Source organism: Pelecanus crispus, chromosome 15 (assembly GCF_030463565.1).
Source record: "Pelecanus crispus isolate bPelCri1 chromosome 15, bPelCri1.pri, whole genome shotgun sequence".
NCBI classification, from domain to species: domain Eukaryota; kingdom Metazoa; phylum Chordata; class Aves; order Pelecaniformes; family Pelecanidae; genus Pelecanus; species Pelecanus crispus.
Genome location: NC_134657.1, coordinates 2285498 through 2300003, shown reverse-complemented (window position 1 = coordinate 2300003; position 14506 = coordinate 2285498). Strand labels below are relative to the sequence as shown.

Genomic DNA, 14506 nt, shown 5'->3' with positions numbered 1-14506 from the left:
CAGGAACACCAGCATCACATTCCACGGCATTGGAGGAGGCGGGGGGGGGGACAGAGAGGGGAAAAATTTCCACCGTCTCAGGCGCAAGACCTAAATTTAGCCTGTTTTACGAGAGGTCTGGCAGGCGGCCGGGAGCCTTAACGAGGCTTTAAAAAGCTCGTCAAGCCGCCCCCCCCGAAATAACCGGTCCCGCTTCGCCTCCGTCGGGAGGAGGACGAGGAAGGGGGCTTCGCTCTTCCTCCCCGGCGGGAGCTGGGGGTCAGAGGTTGGGGGGGGACGCGGTGGATGAACGTGAAATCCTCGGCTGCTTTCCGATCGGAGTGCAGTTTTCACCGGTCAGCGTCGCCCGCCGGCACCATGGAGCTTTTTGGGAGCTTCGGCCGGCCCCGCGGCGAGACCTTGGGGTTCCCAGGTGAGTTTTTTTTTGGGGGGAGCACCCCACTTTTAGGGCTGGGAGAGGTAGCAAAGGGCGTGTCGGTGATGCCTCTTCTCCCCCCACGCCGGCACATCCCTGTCCCGGGGAGTTTGGGCAAGAGTCGGAGCCGTGGGAGAGGCGTTTAGGGGGGTACCCCCGCCAAAATGTGGCTGTGACCCCGAGAGGCGTTTGGGGGGGACCCCAACCGAACCGTGGCTGTGACCCGCCCCTCTCCGGCAGCTCGGCCCGGCAACACCGGCACGGTGAAGACCTTGGGCAACACCTATCAGTTCACGGTGGATGTCAGCGACTTCGCCCCCGAGGACATCATCGTCACCACCTCCAACAACCAGATCGAGGTGCACGCCGAGAAGGTGGGCGCTCCCTCCCTTCCCCGCTCGCCCCCAAAGTGTGGGGGACCCCAAAATCCTCAACCGAGGGACCCCCCAACTCCCACCCGACTTCCTAACAGCCCCAGCCATAACCGCGATGGGGTTTAATTCACCATTTCCTTGTCTTTTTGCCCCGTATTTCACAGGAGCAAAGCCCACGAGACCCAACAAACTCGCACCCTGTAATCACCCCTCTCCCGGGGGGGTGGGAAGCGAAAAAAGCACCTTTGTCCCCCGCAGCTGCCACCTGCATCCTGCCCATTCCCTCGGGAAGATAAATATTAACACCACACACAAGGCGCAACCGCCAGCCTCACCCAAGGGCAAGGAACAACGAGCCTGTGTCCCACCTGCACCCCAAAATCGCCCATTTTCACCCTTTTATTTTTTCCCCCAGCTGGCCGCAGACGGCACCGTCATGAACACCTTCACCCACAAATGCCAGCTGCCCGAAGACGTGGACCCCACATCGGTGTCGTCCTCGCTGGGGGACGACGGCACATTGACCATCCGGGCTCAGCGACAGCCCGCCAAGCACACCGACCACGTCCAGCAAACCTTCCGGACTGAGATCAAGATCTGAGGGGTCGGGGGTCCCTTTTCTCCCCTTCCCCGTCCTCGTTAATTATTTGGGTAATTTGGAAAGGAGGTGGGACGTGGGGTAGGGGACGGGAACGCTCCCCCGCAGGGTCAGACCCATGTCGAGGGGCCGGCATGGAGAGACGCATCCCGGCACCCACTGGAGAAACTCCGGAGGGGAGTCCTGGCTCCGGCAGCTTTTAGCCAGCGAGGGCTGGTGGGGAAGATCCGGCGTGCCAAGAGCCCCGCTGGGAGCGAGGAGCAAGGTTCCCTTCCCCAACCCTCCGCCAGAGCTCATCTCTGTATATACAGCTTGTGATAAATTATTGAGAACACCTCACTGCTGCCTCCTCAGTTTTTTAATGTTTCCTTGATGCTTTTCCCCCAAAAGGGCTGCGGGTTCAGCCCCAAGCAGTGTCGCAGTAAAGGGGTACCATGAGCGATTCCTCCTTCCTGACAAAAACGCGGGCGAGGAGCCGCCCCGGCTCCCCTCCGTGCTCGTGGCCCCGTTTATTTCCAGCCCGGGGTGACTCATTTCTTCCCCGCCGCTCTATTTCTGAGCCATTCCCTCAGCTGTTCGGCCGCCGGCCCACCTGGAAGGTCACCAAATCCTCCTCCTCCCCTCGCCCACCCGCACCCATCGCCCTTGGGGAAGCCCTGGGCAGCAGCGTGAGCCGCGACGATGGTCCCAGCCTGGCTGCCAAACCCAGAAGCTTCTTTTTGTGGGCCCAAAAATGCCCCCCCGAGGGCCGGGCTCCATCTCCCCGTGTATACAAACAACAGCGAGGAGGCTGTGCAGGGCGAGCGGCTGTTTATAGCTACCAAAGGCCGCCCGGCTCGTCTTGCTGCTCCAGCTCTGAGGTCAGCTCGTCCCCGCTTGTCCCCTAACGACTCATGACTTGCATTAACACACCTGCAGCGTCAGGGACGCACACAAACACGCGCGGCTCTTCCATCATCTCGGGTGGTTTGTCTACCGGCATTGCCGGTCAGTCGGCGGACTCCCCGCCGCAGGACGCTGCAAGGAAATTAAAAAGTTATTTAAAAAGGTTTTAATGGGTATAAAAGCCCCCGGTACAGCTTAGCCGTGGAGACAAGGAGCAGCGGCGATGCCCTGTCATTGATGCTCTGTGATGGGATGTGTCTGCTCTGCCCCAAAATGCCACCCCTGGGTGCCCGGGGCACCCCAGCACCCACGGAGCCACCCGCCGCGGTCACAGATTGCCATCTAGTGGTGACAGGCTGGGGGGTGCCCCTCACCCACAAAGCTCCAGCAAAAAGAGGAATTAAAAAAAGACCCCTTTTTCTCCCCAAAGCTGGCTGGTTTTGCATGGGGGAGATTCCCGAGCCGGGGAGTGGGCGAAGGGAGAGCTCAGAGCCCCAGCGCCGCAGCAGCTTGACCCCGCTACAGGTTCATTTTTGGCAGGCAGGCCGGGAAATCCAGCCTTAGGGGGAAAGAGGTTGATAGGAATAGGAATATTATGCTTTTGGGGCTGCCTGCACCTGCCCAAACTCACCGGTACCTCGCAGCGGGCACCACTAAATGGCTGCCTTCAAAGCCACGCAGGGCTCCTCGTGCTGCCGGGCCCTGCACACCCGCCTGAGGGGATTTGCCCATGCAGAGGCCCCACTTCAAGCAAAATCTACAACTTTTGGCCAGCGCTGAGCTCCCGGGACCACAACGCTGAGCCTATTCCTTGTGGAGACACCCAGCCGCCATCATGGCGGCTGCTCGACGCCTCGGCCTGCTGGCACGCCCGGGGGTGTGGGCAGCCTTGGAGGGGAAAGGAGAGCCCTCACGGGTGCACAGTATGGCGGAACAGGGCCCTCTGCCCCTCACGGAGCCGCAGGGGCAGCCCCGGGGCCCAGCGGCCCCTCGCAGCTCCCCGCCATCCCCGCACTGTCATGGCGGCGCCCCGTGGAGGGAGGAGGGAAAGGGAAGACCCCACGTGATCGGCCTCACCGCCCCCATCCACGCATGCGTAGTCCCCGCCCCTCGCCGGGCGGCGCATGCGCGGCGCCGCCGTCAGTGGGCGGAGGGGGGGAGCGACGCCGCTTCCGCCCGGCGCCAAGATGGCGGCGCCCTTTGTCTGGTCCGTGTCACGGTGAGCGCGGCGGGCGGCGATGTGAGGGCCCCGCCGGGCCCGGCACGGCAGGTAGCGGCGGGGAGAGCCGGGGGGGGCCGCGGGGAGCCCGGGGAGGCGGCTGGAGGGTCTGGGGAAGGGGCCCTGGGGGGATACGGCGGCTGTGAGGGGAAGGGGGCTGCGGCCCAGCTCGCTGCCTGGGGGGTCCCCCCCTAAAAAGGAGGCGTTTGGGGGGGACGGTGCGGTGTGCGCTCCCCGGTTTTCTGGGGGGAGGCTGCGTGGGGGTCCCCCCATCCCCTCACCCCCCCGCGGGGGGCTGTGGCAGCTCTTCCGCCCCCCCCTCCCCTGGATTTGCACCGCGCCACCCCGTGTGACCCCGCTCAGGCCCGGCCTGTGCCCATTTCGTGAGGGGAACAGGGGTGCCGGCGGCTGCTGGGGTCCCCGCAGCCCGCCCCGAGCACGGTGTCCGTGCCGTGGGAGCCGTGTATCCCCCCACGGGGCCGTGGGGCAGTTCGGGGCAAGGTCAGGAGCAAAAGCCCTGCGTGTGTGTCCCCCCACACGTGTGGGGCAGCCACCGTCCCCCCGGGACCCCTCGCTGAGACGCAGCCCCGACAGCCAACGCTGCGCGGGACGAGGGCCCTGCCGCCGCGTGAGCTAGCTGTCTGTCTGTCTGCGCGTCAAGGATGGCGCTGGCAGAAGAGTGGAGGAAACTTCAAAGCGTCATGCAGCAGCTCAAGGAAAAAAGGGGTTTTTTTCTCATCTTCTGGCGTCTTTTTTGGCGTGACGACAGCCCGTACCGGCCGTACGTGCCCTCTGCGGGCATTGCTTTTTGGGCGCGGGGGATGCATTACATGGACAAGCCGCGTTTCCTTCATCGCGTTTCTGCGTCGGAAGCTTGGGCAGAAATTTCAGAGAGGGGACGGCGTTCCAAAGGCAGGGATCTTTTGCAAGAAGACGAAGGTTTCGTAGCTCATCATCCAGGCGCTGCAGATCCGGTTTTCGGGCCCGGCGATGTGTCGGCAGCCCCGCTGGCTCCCTGCCTGCCGCAGCCCCGGGCTCCGGTTACCTGCGGGCAGCCCTGCCTGCGCAGCCACCTCAGGAGCTGCACGAGCGTATCCATGGGCCCCAAAACTAAATAACCGAGGGGTCTGCGGGGTGTCTGTTCGCCGGGGGGGCCCAGAGTGTCTCTGCTCATCTCTCTCCTCATGCCTTTTCTCCTTTTAGTTCCTTTTCTCCATGGTTTTTCCCTGCTGTCATCGCTTGTGATTATTTTTTTCCCCCCTTTACAGCTCAATGCCAGCTCGCCTTCCGGTTTTGCTGCCGACCGCAAACTCCAGAGCCCTTCTCTATTTCATAATTGATATTATTGGCACATCTGTACCTTGAATGCTCCGGTCAGATCAGCTCTTAACTTTGTTTTTTTTAACTGAAAATGTTGCAGAATCAGTTACTGGAAATGAGGACAGACTCCTCTTCGCAGACACTGAAAGGATTAGGGCTGCTTTGTTCCCCGAGCTGACACACAAGAAGGGAGATGACGGTAGGCAGAAAGAAAACCCCCTCTTCCTTTGTATCTTCTCAGGCTGGATGGTGACAGCGTTGAAAGGCAATGTTTAAACCACTATTTTTGTCTAATTTATCGAGGCTTTGGGGTTTTTTTTAATAGGTAGACGCTCGGGTGGCAGGTACGGGGAGAGGTTAGTGTCGTTAATAAGCGAGAGAGCTTAACGGAGCTCATGTGGGAAGCTCCCTGGGACTGTCACTGCTGTATTTATCTCTGCCAGCGTGTGCGGCAGGCGTGGGCGTTCTCATAACGAAGCTTTTCTGTGATTAATCGGGTAATGAGAGACTCGACAGCCGTGTCAAGGAGAGGTTGGGAGGGGAAACGGCGTTCGTGTGCCTCCGACAAGGTGAAACCGGGGGGTGCCTGGTCCTGGGCCAGTGATGTTGGACCTCGGTGCCTTCGAGATATGAAGTTTGGGTTTTGAAACAGAGCTTTTCATCCCGTTTCTCCCAGGATGGCTGTGTAGAGACTGACTTGAGCACCGGGAAGGGGGAAAACTCTGGAGGAGAGCAGCAACCGTCTCGCCCGCAGCCTCTGTCCGCCGGATACCTCCGCTCCTCGCAGCGCAGGGGTGAGGTCGGGCACCGATCCTGGCTTGGCTTTGTTTTTCAGGCGAGGAGCTTGTGACACGCGTCCTCAGACAGCGCTGCTGCCTTAAACAGTTGACAGCGATGGGTTTGCGCTAACGGGAGCTAAGTTATTTAGCTGTTAGATGGACCAGCAATGCCTCATTTGGCGTTTGCCCTCCCTGGATCCATCCCCGGATCCATCCCCATTTCAGCAGATCCCATTTGGTTGGGGAAGGAGACGGATCTCGGCACCGGAGCCGCAAACTGCCCCTGCCTGAGCGGTGGCAAAGAACCAGAGTGGTGTTTTGGGTGCACCGTGGGGTTTTTTTGATCCAGATATTTGGGATTTTTAAGGCTTGGAGTCAGGGATTTTAGTGTACCAAGGTGATCTCAGCTGCTGGGGGACATTGGGTGCTGGGTTTGGGCATGAAGGTGACACGCAGCTCGTCCCAACCTCTGCCCCGCTGCACTCACGTGCTCCGACGAAGCTGTAATGTGACGTTGCGGAGGAAACCACAGCAAAGATGAAGTTTTTTGGGAGGAGCTGAGTTTCCCGGGATTTTGCTTGCTTCGCAAAGCTCAGGTGCGAAGCTGAGGCAGGTCCAATCGGGGAGTGATAAAAATCATCGTTCAGATGCAAAGTGCCTCCTACAAATTACCAAAAATAGCCTTTTAGTGCAGCAGACCGTCGTGATTTCTCAGGTCCTGCTGCACAGAGCTTTCCGAGCACAGAAGGCAGCATTGTTTGTCCTGCTGGGAAAATCCTCCCCTTTTTTTTCTAGCGCTTCCTTTGCAAACCTTGCAGGGTCATACGTATGCAGAGGTTTAGACAGATTTTGATACTAATACTGGTTTTTCTGGCTCTCGAGGGATGTATTTTGGGACAGGCTGTAGGTGTTTGGTTAAAAAGTACCCCATGTTTTGGAGAGCTGGGGAAAGTTGCGGCGGGTTATTAATTGCAAAGACAAACAGCGTCTTTTGGGAGCAAAACTTTCTCCGTGCGTGATCCGACGCTGTCAGAGATGTTCGGGCTTCTCATCCCTGCCAGGAATGATTTTGGAAGCCGAATCAGTCCTTGGGCAGAGGATCTTCCAGCAAGCGCGTTGCTAGCACCCACTGCAGACAGGAGGAGGCTCCCTCTGCCCGCCGCGCTCGCCTGCTGCGCGCTTGTGCACGCTCGAAGGGATCTGGAGGAAGGGACATGCTCGCGGCTGCCTGGAAGCGACCTGGTTTTGTGGATCCGAACCTGTCACTTTTCCGCGACCTGAGGCTCCCCGTGCTGTTTTTAAGAGCTGGTCGAGTGGAAAAGCAACTGCTGTGGGCTGGAAACCTTCGGAGAGCTGCTGAGCATCAGCTTAGCATCAAAACTGAGACTTTCCCTGGCTGTAACCTTGCTGCTTCCAGCAGCCGGAGTTTTAGGGGCTTCCTGGCCTGGCAGGTTGAGCGAATAACTGCAGATCAGTCCCCGTTTGCTTCCTCCTCCCTGCTTGCTCATCTCTTGCCCAGCAAGCGATGAAACAATCCCTTCAGCCCGTGGAGGAATCATTTTCTGAAAACGAAGCTGAGTGAAAACCCTTCGTTCTCTACCCTGCGCCCTGCAGGTGCAGAAAACCCAATGTGTGGCAGCAGATGAAGCTCACGGTGCCCCTCAACCTTTACCAACGAGGACCTCGTTGAAAAATGGGCTTTCGCGGTGTTTCCAGGAGTTTGCAGCGTTCCTCAGCCAAAGTTGTGCTTCGAACAGGGAGAGCTCCCTCCAAACACACAAGAAAAAAATTAAAATTCCCCTGTATCGTGATGCAAGCACCTAAAATGAGCAGGAGTTTGAAGATTTTGGTGAATGCTTTCCACGCTGCACCCTCGGCGGGAGCGGTGGCCCTGCCTGCTCGCTGAAGGGGCGCGTTTGCAGAGGCAAAAGCGTTCCTGAGCACAGCTTGGGCCAGTTGAAGAGCAATAAACGTATTTTAAATGCTGTTAGGATGGCAAAAAAACATATGGACTGTTCAATCAACTCGCTCTGCAACCCCGCACTGGTGTTGTGCCTGTTCTGGGAGAGGTTTTGGGGTTGTATTTGGTGGGGGAGGCAGGCGGCTGTAGCGAGGAGCTGAAATTAGGCTTTCTGGGCCACGTTTTTTAACTGATAGAGTGGTCAGGTGGTGGTTGATCCGTGGCTTTGTGATCTGTCCTGTTTCGTGGCCCTTTCCGATGTGGCGTCGGGGTTTCGGCACCCGTCTTATCCCCCTCCCGGGGTTTGGTTTGATTTTTTTTTTTTTCCCCCCCCCGCAGCCATGGATTTCCCCCAGCACAGCAAGCAAGTCCTGGAACAGCTGAACCAGCAGCGGCAGCTGGGTTTGCTGTGCGACTGCACCTTCGTGGTGGACGGCATCGACTTCAAGGCCCACAAAGCTGTGCTGGCGGCCTGCAGCGAGTATTTCAGGATGCTCTTCGTCGACCAGAAGGACGTGGTGCACCTCGACATCAGCAACGCGGCAGGTAGGCAGAGGGTTATCCGATATCCCTCTGAGCCGCTTAAACGAAGCGGTTTGGTGCCCAGGGTTTGAGGGAGGCTCTTCAGCCTCTTATTTCACGCACTTTGGGCTTTTCGAAATTGCACAGCCAAGAGGCGAGAGCTTATTTCTGGTTGCATCTCGCCTCCCTTGCAGGCCTGGGCCAGGTTTTGGAGTTCATGTACACGGCTAAGCTAAGCCTAAACCCCGACAACGTGGAAGACGTGCTGGCCGTGGCAGGTTTCCTCCAAATGCAGGAGATCGTTAGCGCTTGCAACGCTCTCAAGTCCCTCGCCGTGCCGGCAGAAAGCCCTGCCAAGAGCCAGCAGCCCCCCAGCGAGGTCGGTACGTAGCCTCCTCGCTTTCCCTCATCCGGGGAGAGTGGAATTGCCCCGGGAAGCGGCCACGCGCTCTGGCCACCATCTGAACCCACGGCCCGGGGTACATCTGGCGCGCAAGGGCGTCTGGATGGGGTTTGATCCCCTTGTGAGGCAGCGGCAGTTGAAGAACTGATGCTTCCTTGGATCTTTATGGGATTTGGGAATCCTTCTAGCAGCCGTCGGTGTGCCCCTGCGCGGGCAGCGAAAGCTGGAGCGCTTTGCCTCTTCCCTCGCAGGGGCCGACAAGGCGGCTGGCGAGGACAAGAGTTCGACTGCAGAAGCACTGGGTGATCTGGACAAAATAAAACCACTTCCTCCTGACCCAGAGGGGAAGGAAGAGACGCCCGCGGCCGCAGCAGCACAGCCCGAGGCGCAGACGGAGCAGCTGGGTGGCCAAGAAGGTGAGCCACCAAGGGATGACACCCAAAATCCCCGCCACTCCCCCAATACACCCTGTCGTGCTGCCAGGCTCTGCTTCAGGGAGCCTGATGTCTCCTCGACCGTGCCCGACGTGCTCCGTTGCTCACAGGGACGGATGTTGCCATCCAAGAGGGCCCCAACACCGAATTTCCCAGCCACCCGCAGCCGGCGGAGAGTGTGGTCAGCAGCAGCAGCCCCGCGGCGAAGGGCAGCGTCTCTCCGGGTGCCGAAACGGGAGGTGTGTTCGTGAGCGAGGGCGGTGGCGGGGACTTTGCTGTCTGCCCGTTCCCTTCGGCGGGGCTGAAACAAGGGTCGAACCCTCGTTTTCCATGCAATTAATTTTCTCAGCGTGAGTTTTGCTGTGCAAACGCTGTCTCCTGCAAGTCGCAGAGCCCACAGGAGCGGTTGGCTGTGGGGCAGAGCTAGGAGAGGTTGGGAAATGCTCCTCCGTCCGCGCAGGCTTTTGGATTTTAGGCCTAATAACCTGCAAATCCAAACTGGCTCCAGGCAGAGGTCTCAGCACCTGTGTGGTATGATGGAGTAGCAGGATTTCCCTGAGTGCGGTCGGGCAGGTTTAATCCCTGTTTCCTTAAAGAGCTAGGAAATACAGCTGGATTTTGTGTCTCTGCTGCTGCTCACGATTCCTAGCATCCCCGTTTTCTAAATGCCGGCAGAGACGGAGCTGGAAGGGAAGGAGGAAGAGGGGGAGATGCTGGCAGAGGACGAAGAGGAGGCAAAAATCCCCGAGGAGGAGCAGCCCCGGTTAGAAAACGGAGAAAACGCCGAAGATAACGAATCGGGAAGCACCGACTCCGGGCAGGAGAACTCGGGTGAAACCCGTCTGCTGCGTTCGGGTACTTACAGCGACAGGACCGAGTCGAAAGCCTACGGCTCCGTCACGCACAAGTGCGAGGTGAGGCCGGAGCCCGAGCGGGGTCTCCTGTCCCTCAGGGACGCCGGCTGTCACCAGCCGCCCCTGCGCCTGTCTCTCTCCATCCCTAGGACTGCGGGAAGGAGTTCACCCACACCGGGAACTTCAAGCGGCACATCCGTATCCACACTGGCGAGAAACCCTTCTCCTGCAGGGAGTGCAACAAAGCCTTCTCCGACCCGGCTGCTTGCAAAGCCCACGAGAAGACGCACAGGTACGGCAGCGCCGGGGACCGAGAGGTGTCCCGGGCTGAGCTGGGTGGAGGAAGGCTCGTGATGATTGTGACGGTGCCAGCGGCTGGCTGAGGGCGCGAGGGTTTGAGCCAACACTGCTCTGCTTCTCGCAGCTGTCTGGAGGGGTTGGCGACTCCCAGCAGCTCGTTTGGCCGGCGCAGCCGCAAAAAGACGCCAGCAGCGCCTGAAAAATGGCGGCTTTTGCTGCAAAAAATCAAATCCTTGTGAAATCCATCAGTGTGGTGGGGTGGTCCGGGAGGTGATTTCATCCTTCTGCCCCTGTCCTTCCCTTTTGCATTGCTTCAAGATATCCTGTGTGATCCAGACGGGTTTGGCTGGGGTGGTGGAGCTCGGATCGGGGTGGTGAGAGCTCGGCGCGCCTGTTCTTCCCCCGTGGCGTGACGGCCCCATCTCCTCCACAGCCCGTTGAAGCCCTACGGCTGCGAGGAGTGCGGGAAGAGCTACCGCCTCATCAGCCTGCTGAACCTCCACAAGAAACGGCACACGGGGGAGGCCAAATACCGCTGCGACGACTGCGGCAAGCTCTTCACCACCTCCGGCAACCTCAAACGGCACCAGCTGGTCCACAGCGGGGAGAAACCGTACCAGTGCGACTACTGCGGGCGCTCCTTCTCCGACCCCACCTCTAAAATGCGGCACCTGGAGACCCACGACACTGACAAGGAGCACAAGTGTCCCCACTGCGATAAGAAATTCAACCAGGTGAATTTGGGGGGAGGAAAAGCCGGACCCACGGGGGTTCGGGTCCCTTCAGAGGGAGGTGGGGGTGATGTGGGGGGGTTTCTGCATCCCTCTGTCTGTCCGCAGGTGGGGAATTTGAAGGCTCACTTGAAGATTCACATCGCAGATGGGCCCCTCAAGTGTCGGGAGTGCGGCAAACAGTTCACCACTTCGGGTAGCACGGGGTTGGGGGGTGGTGAGGTCCGGGTGACGGGGCTGTGGCTGGCCCAGGGGCAGCTCTGGGGGGGGATCGGAGCCGGAGGGAGGATTTCATCCTGGGCACGGGAGGGTTTAAACCTCTTGCTCCAGTGCCATGGTTGTGGTGCATAAATTTCTCCCCCGTTGCGGGGCCGGGCTGGTGTCCCCCATGGGATTGCAGCCTGGGGGTGCTCCTGGAAGGAGCCCTTGATCCAGCTTTTGGGGATCATAGAATCATGGAATCGTTTAGGTTGGAAAAGTCCTTTAAGATCACCCAGTCCAACCATTAACCCAACACTACCAAGTCCACCACTAAACCAATTCAGGGGAGAGTAGCAGTTTCATGTTTCCTGGCTTGGTGGCTGGATTATTTTTAATGACAGTAAAACTAGGAATCATTAAGGTTGGAAAGGATCTCTAAGATCATCAGCCCAACCGTCAACCCAACACCCCCATGCCCACTAAACCATGTCCCAAAGTGCCACGTCTGCCTGTTTTTTGAACCCCTCCAGGGATGGGGACTCCCCCACCTCTCTGGGCAGCCTGTTCCAGTGCTTGACCACTCCTTCCATGAAGAAATTTTTCCTAATATCCAATCTAAACCTCTCCATGGAGGATGGAGGCGTCTCCTCCCATATCCCCAAACCTCTGCAGAGCCGGAGGGGCCCGGACGAGCTTGATGGAGCCTCTCTGTCCCCTCAAAAATGGGATGCTTGTTCTGGCTGTCCCCAGATCCTCAGCTCTGGGGCTCGGCGGTGCGGCACTCCTGCCTGGTCCCCGCTCCGTAAATAGCGATGGGCTTTCCCGACAGAGCTCCCGGGGCGCTGGGAAGGAGGGAGGGAGGGTGCCCGGTGTCCTCATGCCCCCTGGCTCAGCCTCGTCTGCTCTCAGGCAACCTGAAACGGCACCTCCGGATCCACAGCGGGGAGAAACCCTACGTCTGCGTCCACTGCCAGCGCCAATTTGCCGACCCCGGGGCGCTGCAGCGGCACGTCCGCATCCACACTGGTAGGGACGCGGCTCTGCCGCCCCCCCTGCCCTTTCCCCAAGGGATTTTGGGGCAGCCTCGTGCTCATGTTGACCCCCCCATCCCGTTTTTCCCTTGTCTCCCCCAGGAGAGAAGCCGTGCCAGTGCTTGATCTGCGGGAAAGCCTTCACCCAAGCGAGCTCCCTCATCGCCCACGTGCGCCAGCACACGGGGGAGAAGCCCTACGTCTGCGAACGCTGCGGCAAGAGGTGAGGGTCCGCCCCGCGAATTTCGGGTGCCATCGCTGGGGACGGGAGTCGCGGTGATCGCCGTGCGTTTCCCCCTCCCAGGTTCGTGCAGTCGAGCCAACTGGCCAACCACATCCGCCACCACGATAACATCCGGCCTCACAAATGCACCGTCTGCAACAAAGCCTTCGTCAATGTGGGCGATCTCTCCAAACACATCATCATCCACACCGGTGCGTACCGCCAGCGCTCCGCAAACCTTTAATCACCCCCAAAATCTTCAACCAACCCCTCAAATTCCTCACCTCGTCCCTGCAGGGGAGAAGCCGTTCCTGTGCGACAAGTGCGGCCGGGGCTTCAACCGGGTGGACAACCTGCGCTCCCACGTGAAGACGGTGCACCAAGGCAAGGCGGGCATCAAAATCCTCGAGCCGGAGGAAGGTGACGAGGTCAACATCGTCACGGTGGCTTCTGATGATATGGTGACGCTGGCCACCGAGGCGCTGGCCGCCACCGCTGTCACACAGCTCACGGGTGAGCCCAGGGGTCCCCGAGCCGTCCCAAAAGCGAGGTTTATCCATGGGTGCAGCTCGGGGGTCCTAGAGCCGTCCCAAAAGCAAGGCTTATCAACGAGGTGCAGCTTGGGGGTCCCAGAGCTGTCCCAAAAGCGAGGATTATCCATGGGTGCAGCTTGGGGGTCCCAGAGCCATTCCAGAATTGAGGATTATCTGCAGGGTGCAGCTCAGGTGTCCCAGAGCTGTCCCAAAAGCAAGGATTATCCATGGGTGCAGCTTGGGGGTCCCAGAGCCATTCCAAAATCGAGGATTATCCATGGGGTGCAGCTCAGGTGTCCCAGAGCCATTCCAAAATCGAGGATTATCCATGGGTGCAGCCAAAGGAGCTTGGGGGTTTATCCACGGGGCGCAGCACCCATTGCCATGGCCTGAGGCTGGGAAACGTCTCGGCCCGGCTGCAGCCCCCTCCTAAACACGGCGACGGGCACAATCCCGCGTCATGCTCCAGCCGGGATCTGCCCCCCCGGCCCCTCCTCGCGCCCCCCACGCCATCGGCTCCCCTTCCTCTCCCCCCGCAGTCGTCCCCGTCGCGGCGGCGGTGACGGCGGACGAGACGGAAGCGCTGAAGGCCGAGATCACCAAGGCGGTGAAGCAAGTGCAAGAAGCAGGTGAGATGGGGACGGGGAAGGCGGGGAGGGGAGCAGCTCCTGCCCCGCCACCCCCCTACCCCAGCATCTCCCCCTTTTTTTTTTTGTTTCCCCCCCGCCCCCGCAGACCCCAACACCCAGATCCTCTACGCCTGCGATTCCTGCGGGGAAAAATTCCTGGATGCCAGCAGCCTGGCGCAGCACGTCCGCATCCACACGGCCCAAGCCCTCGTCATGTTCCAGGCCGACACGGACTTTTACCAGCAATACGGAACGGCCGCCGCTTGGCAAACGGAGCAAGTCATTCCCGCCGGAGAACTGCTCTTCCGAACCCGCGACGGAGCCCCCGACCCCCCCGCCGCGCCCCTGGGCCCCGCGCCCACGGCCGGGGAGGGGCAGCCGCCCCCCGAGTGACTCCCCCTCGCCTTTATTTAAAAGACAGCTGCTGGGCAACCGTGTACAAAGTGTATTTCTGGAAGGAGAGAGATGGAATAAATGGCAATATTTTCTAACGGCTGCTGCGGGGGGAAGGAGGGGTCCCCAAAAATGAGTCAGGAACCGGGACCCACCCCACACCAGTGCCCCGGGGAGGGGGACGGACACACAGAGGGGGCACGGACAGACGGATGGATGCTGCGGGGCCCAAAGGGTCTGATCCTGCCCACGGCGGGGGTGGGACTGTGGTGGTTTTCGGAGCGGGGCCTCTGGGGCAAAAAGCCCAAGTTTAGGGAATTATGGCGGGGGGTGGAGGCGGTGCCTGTCCTGGGTCTGCCTGTACAGATGCACAAGTGTCCATGTGTCCGGCTGGACGTGCAGCCATCTGTGTGTCCAGTGGTGCGTACAACTGTCCGTCTGTCCACATGTGCAGCTGTCTGTGAGTCCAGCTGGACGTCTATGCATCCACGTGTCCAGCTGGATCTGCCACCGTGTGTCTGGACTTACAGCTGTCCGTCTGTCTAGATGATGCTGCAACCGTCCCTGCACTCGTCTGTCTGTCCGGCTGTAATGTGCAAATGTCCGTGTGTCCGTCTGCATGTCCAACCATCCCTGTGGGCATCCATACACCTGTCTGGCTGGATGTGCACATGTCCGGCTGGACGTGTGACTGCAGTGCAG

At 59.8% G+C, this 14506-nt stretch overlaps 2 protein-coding genes across 2 annotated transcripts; both read left to right on the top strand.

The window, feature by feature from the left end:
- Nucleotides 1–285: 285 nt before the first annotated feature.
- On the top strand, nucleotides 286–1390 carry HSPB7 (heat shock protein family B (small) member 7). Its single transcript, XM_075721620.1, has 3 exons — nucleotides 286–412; nucleotides 656–789; nucleotides 1205–1390. The coding sequence occupies exons 1-3, from the start codon at nucleotides 286–288 to the stop codon at nucleotides 1388–1390; spliced, it is 447 nt and encodes a 148-aa protein (XP_075577735.1).
- A 2083-nt stretch (nucleotides 1391–3473) lies between these two features.
- On the top strand, nucleotides 3474–13848 carry ZBTB17 (zinc finger and BTB domain containing 17). Its single transcript, XM_075721647.1, has 17 exons — nucleotides 3474–3542; nucleotides 4912–5010; nucleotides 5488–5605; nucleotides 7890–8096; nucleotides 8267–8455; nucleotides 8727–8891; nucleotides 9020–9148; nucleotides 9585–9823; nucleotides 9913–10055; nucleotides 10497–10797; nucleotides 10903–10990; nucleotides 11905–12021; nucleotides 12129–12249; nucleotides 12331–12461; nucleotides 12547–12762; nucleotides 13322–13411; nucleotides 13518–13848. Exons 2-17 carry the CDS (start codon nucleotides 5005–5007, stop codon nucleotides 13802–13804), a joined length of 2547 nt encoding a protein of 848 aa, XP_075577762.1. The 5' UTR covers nucleotides 3474–3542; nucleotides 4912–5004; the 3' UTR covers nucleotides 13805–13848.
- Nucleotides 13849–14506: the final 658 nt, after the last annotated feature.

Coding starts and splice junctions, on each gene's coding strand:
- ZBTB17 (XM_075721647.1), top strand. Junction 8,892..9,019: donor GCAGCTGGGTGGCCAAGAAG/GTGAGCCACCAA, acceptor CGTTGCTCACAG/GGACGGATGTTGCCATCCAA. Junction 12,462..12,546: donor ACACATCATCATCCACACCG/GTGCGTACCGCC, acceptor TCGTCCCTGCAG/GGGAGAAGCCGTTCCTGTGC.
- HSPB7 (XM_075721620.1), top strand. CDS start 286: ATGAACGTGAAATCCTCGGCTGCTTTCCGATCGGAGTGCAGTTTTCAC. Junction 413..655: donor CGAGACCTTGGGGTTCCCAG/GTGAGTTTTTTT, acceptor CCTCTCCGGCAG/CTCGGCCCGGCAACACCGGC. Junction 790..1,204: donor TCGAGGTGCACGCCGAGAAG/GTGGGCGCTCCC, acceptor TTTTTCCCCCAG/CTGGCCGCAGACGGCACCGT.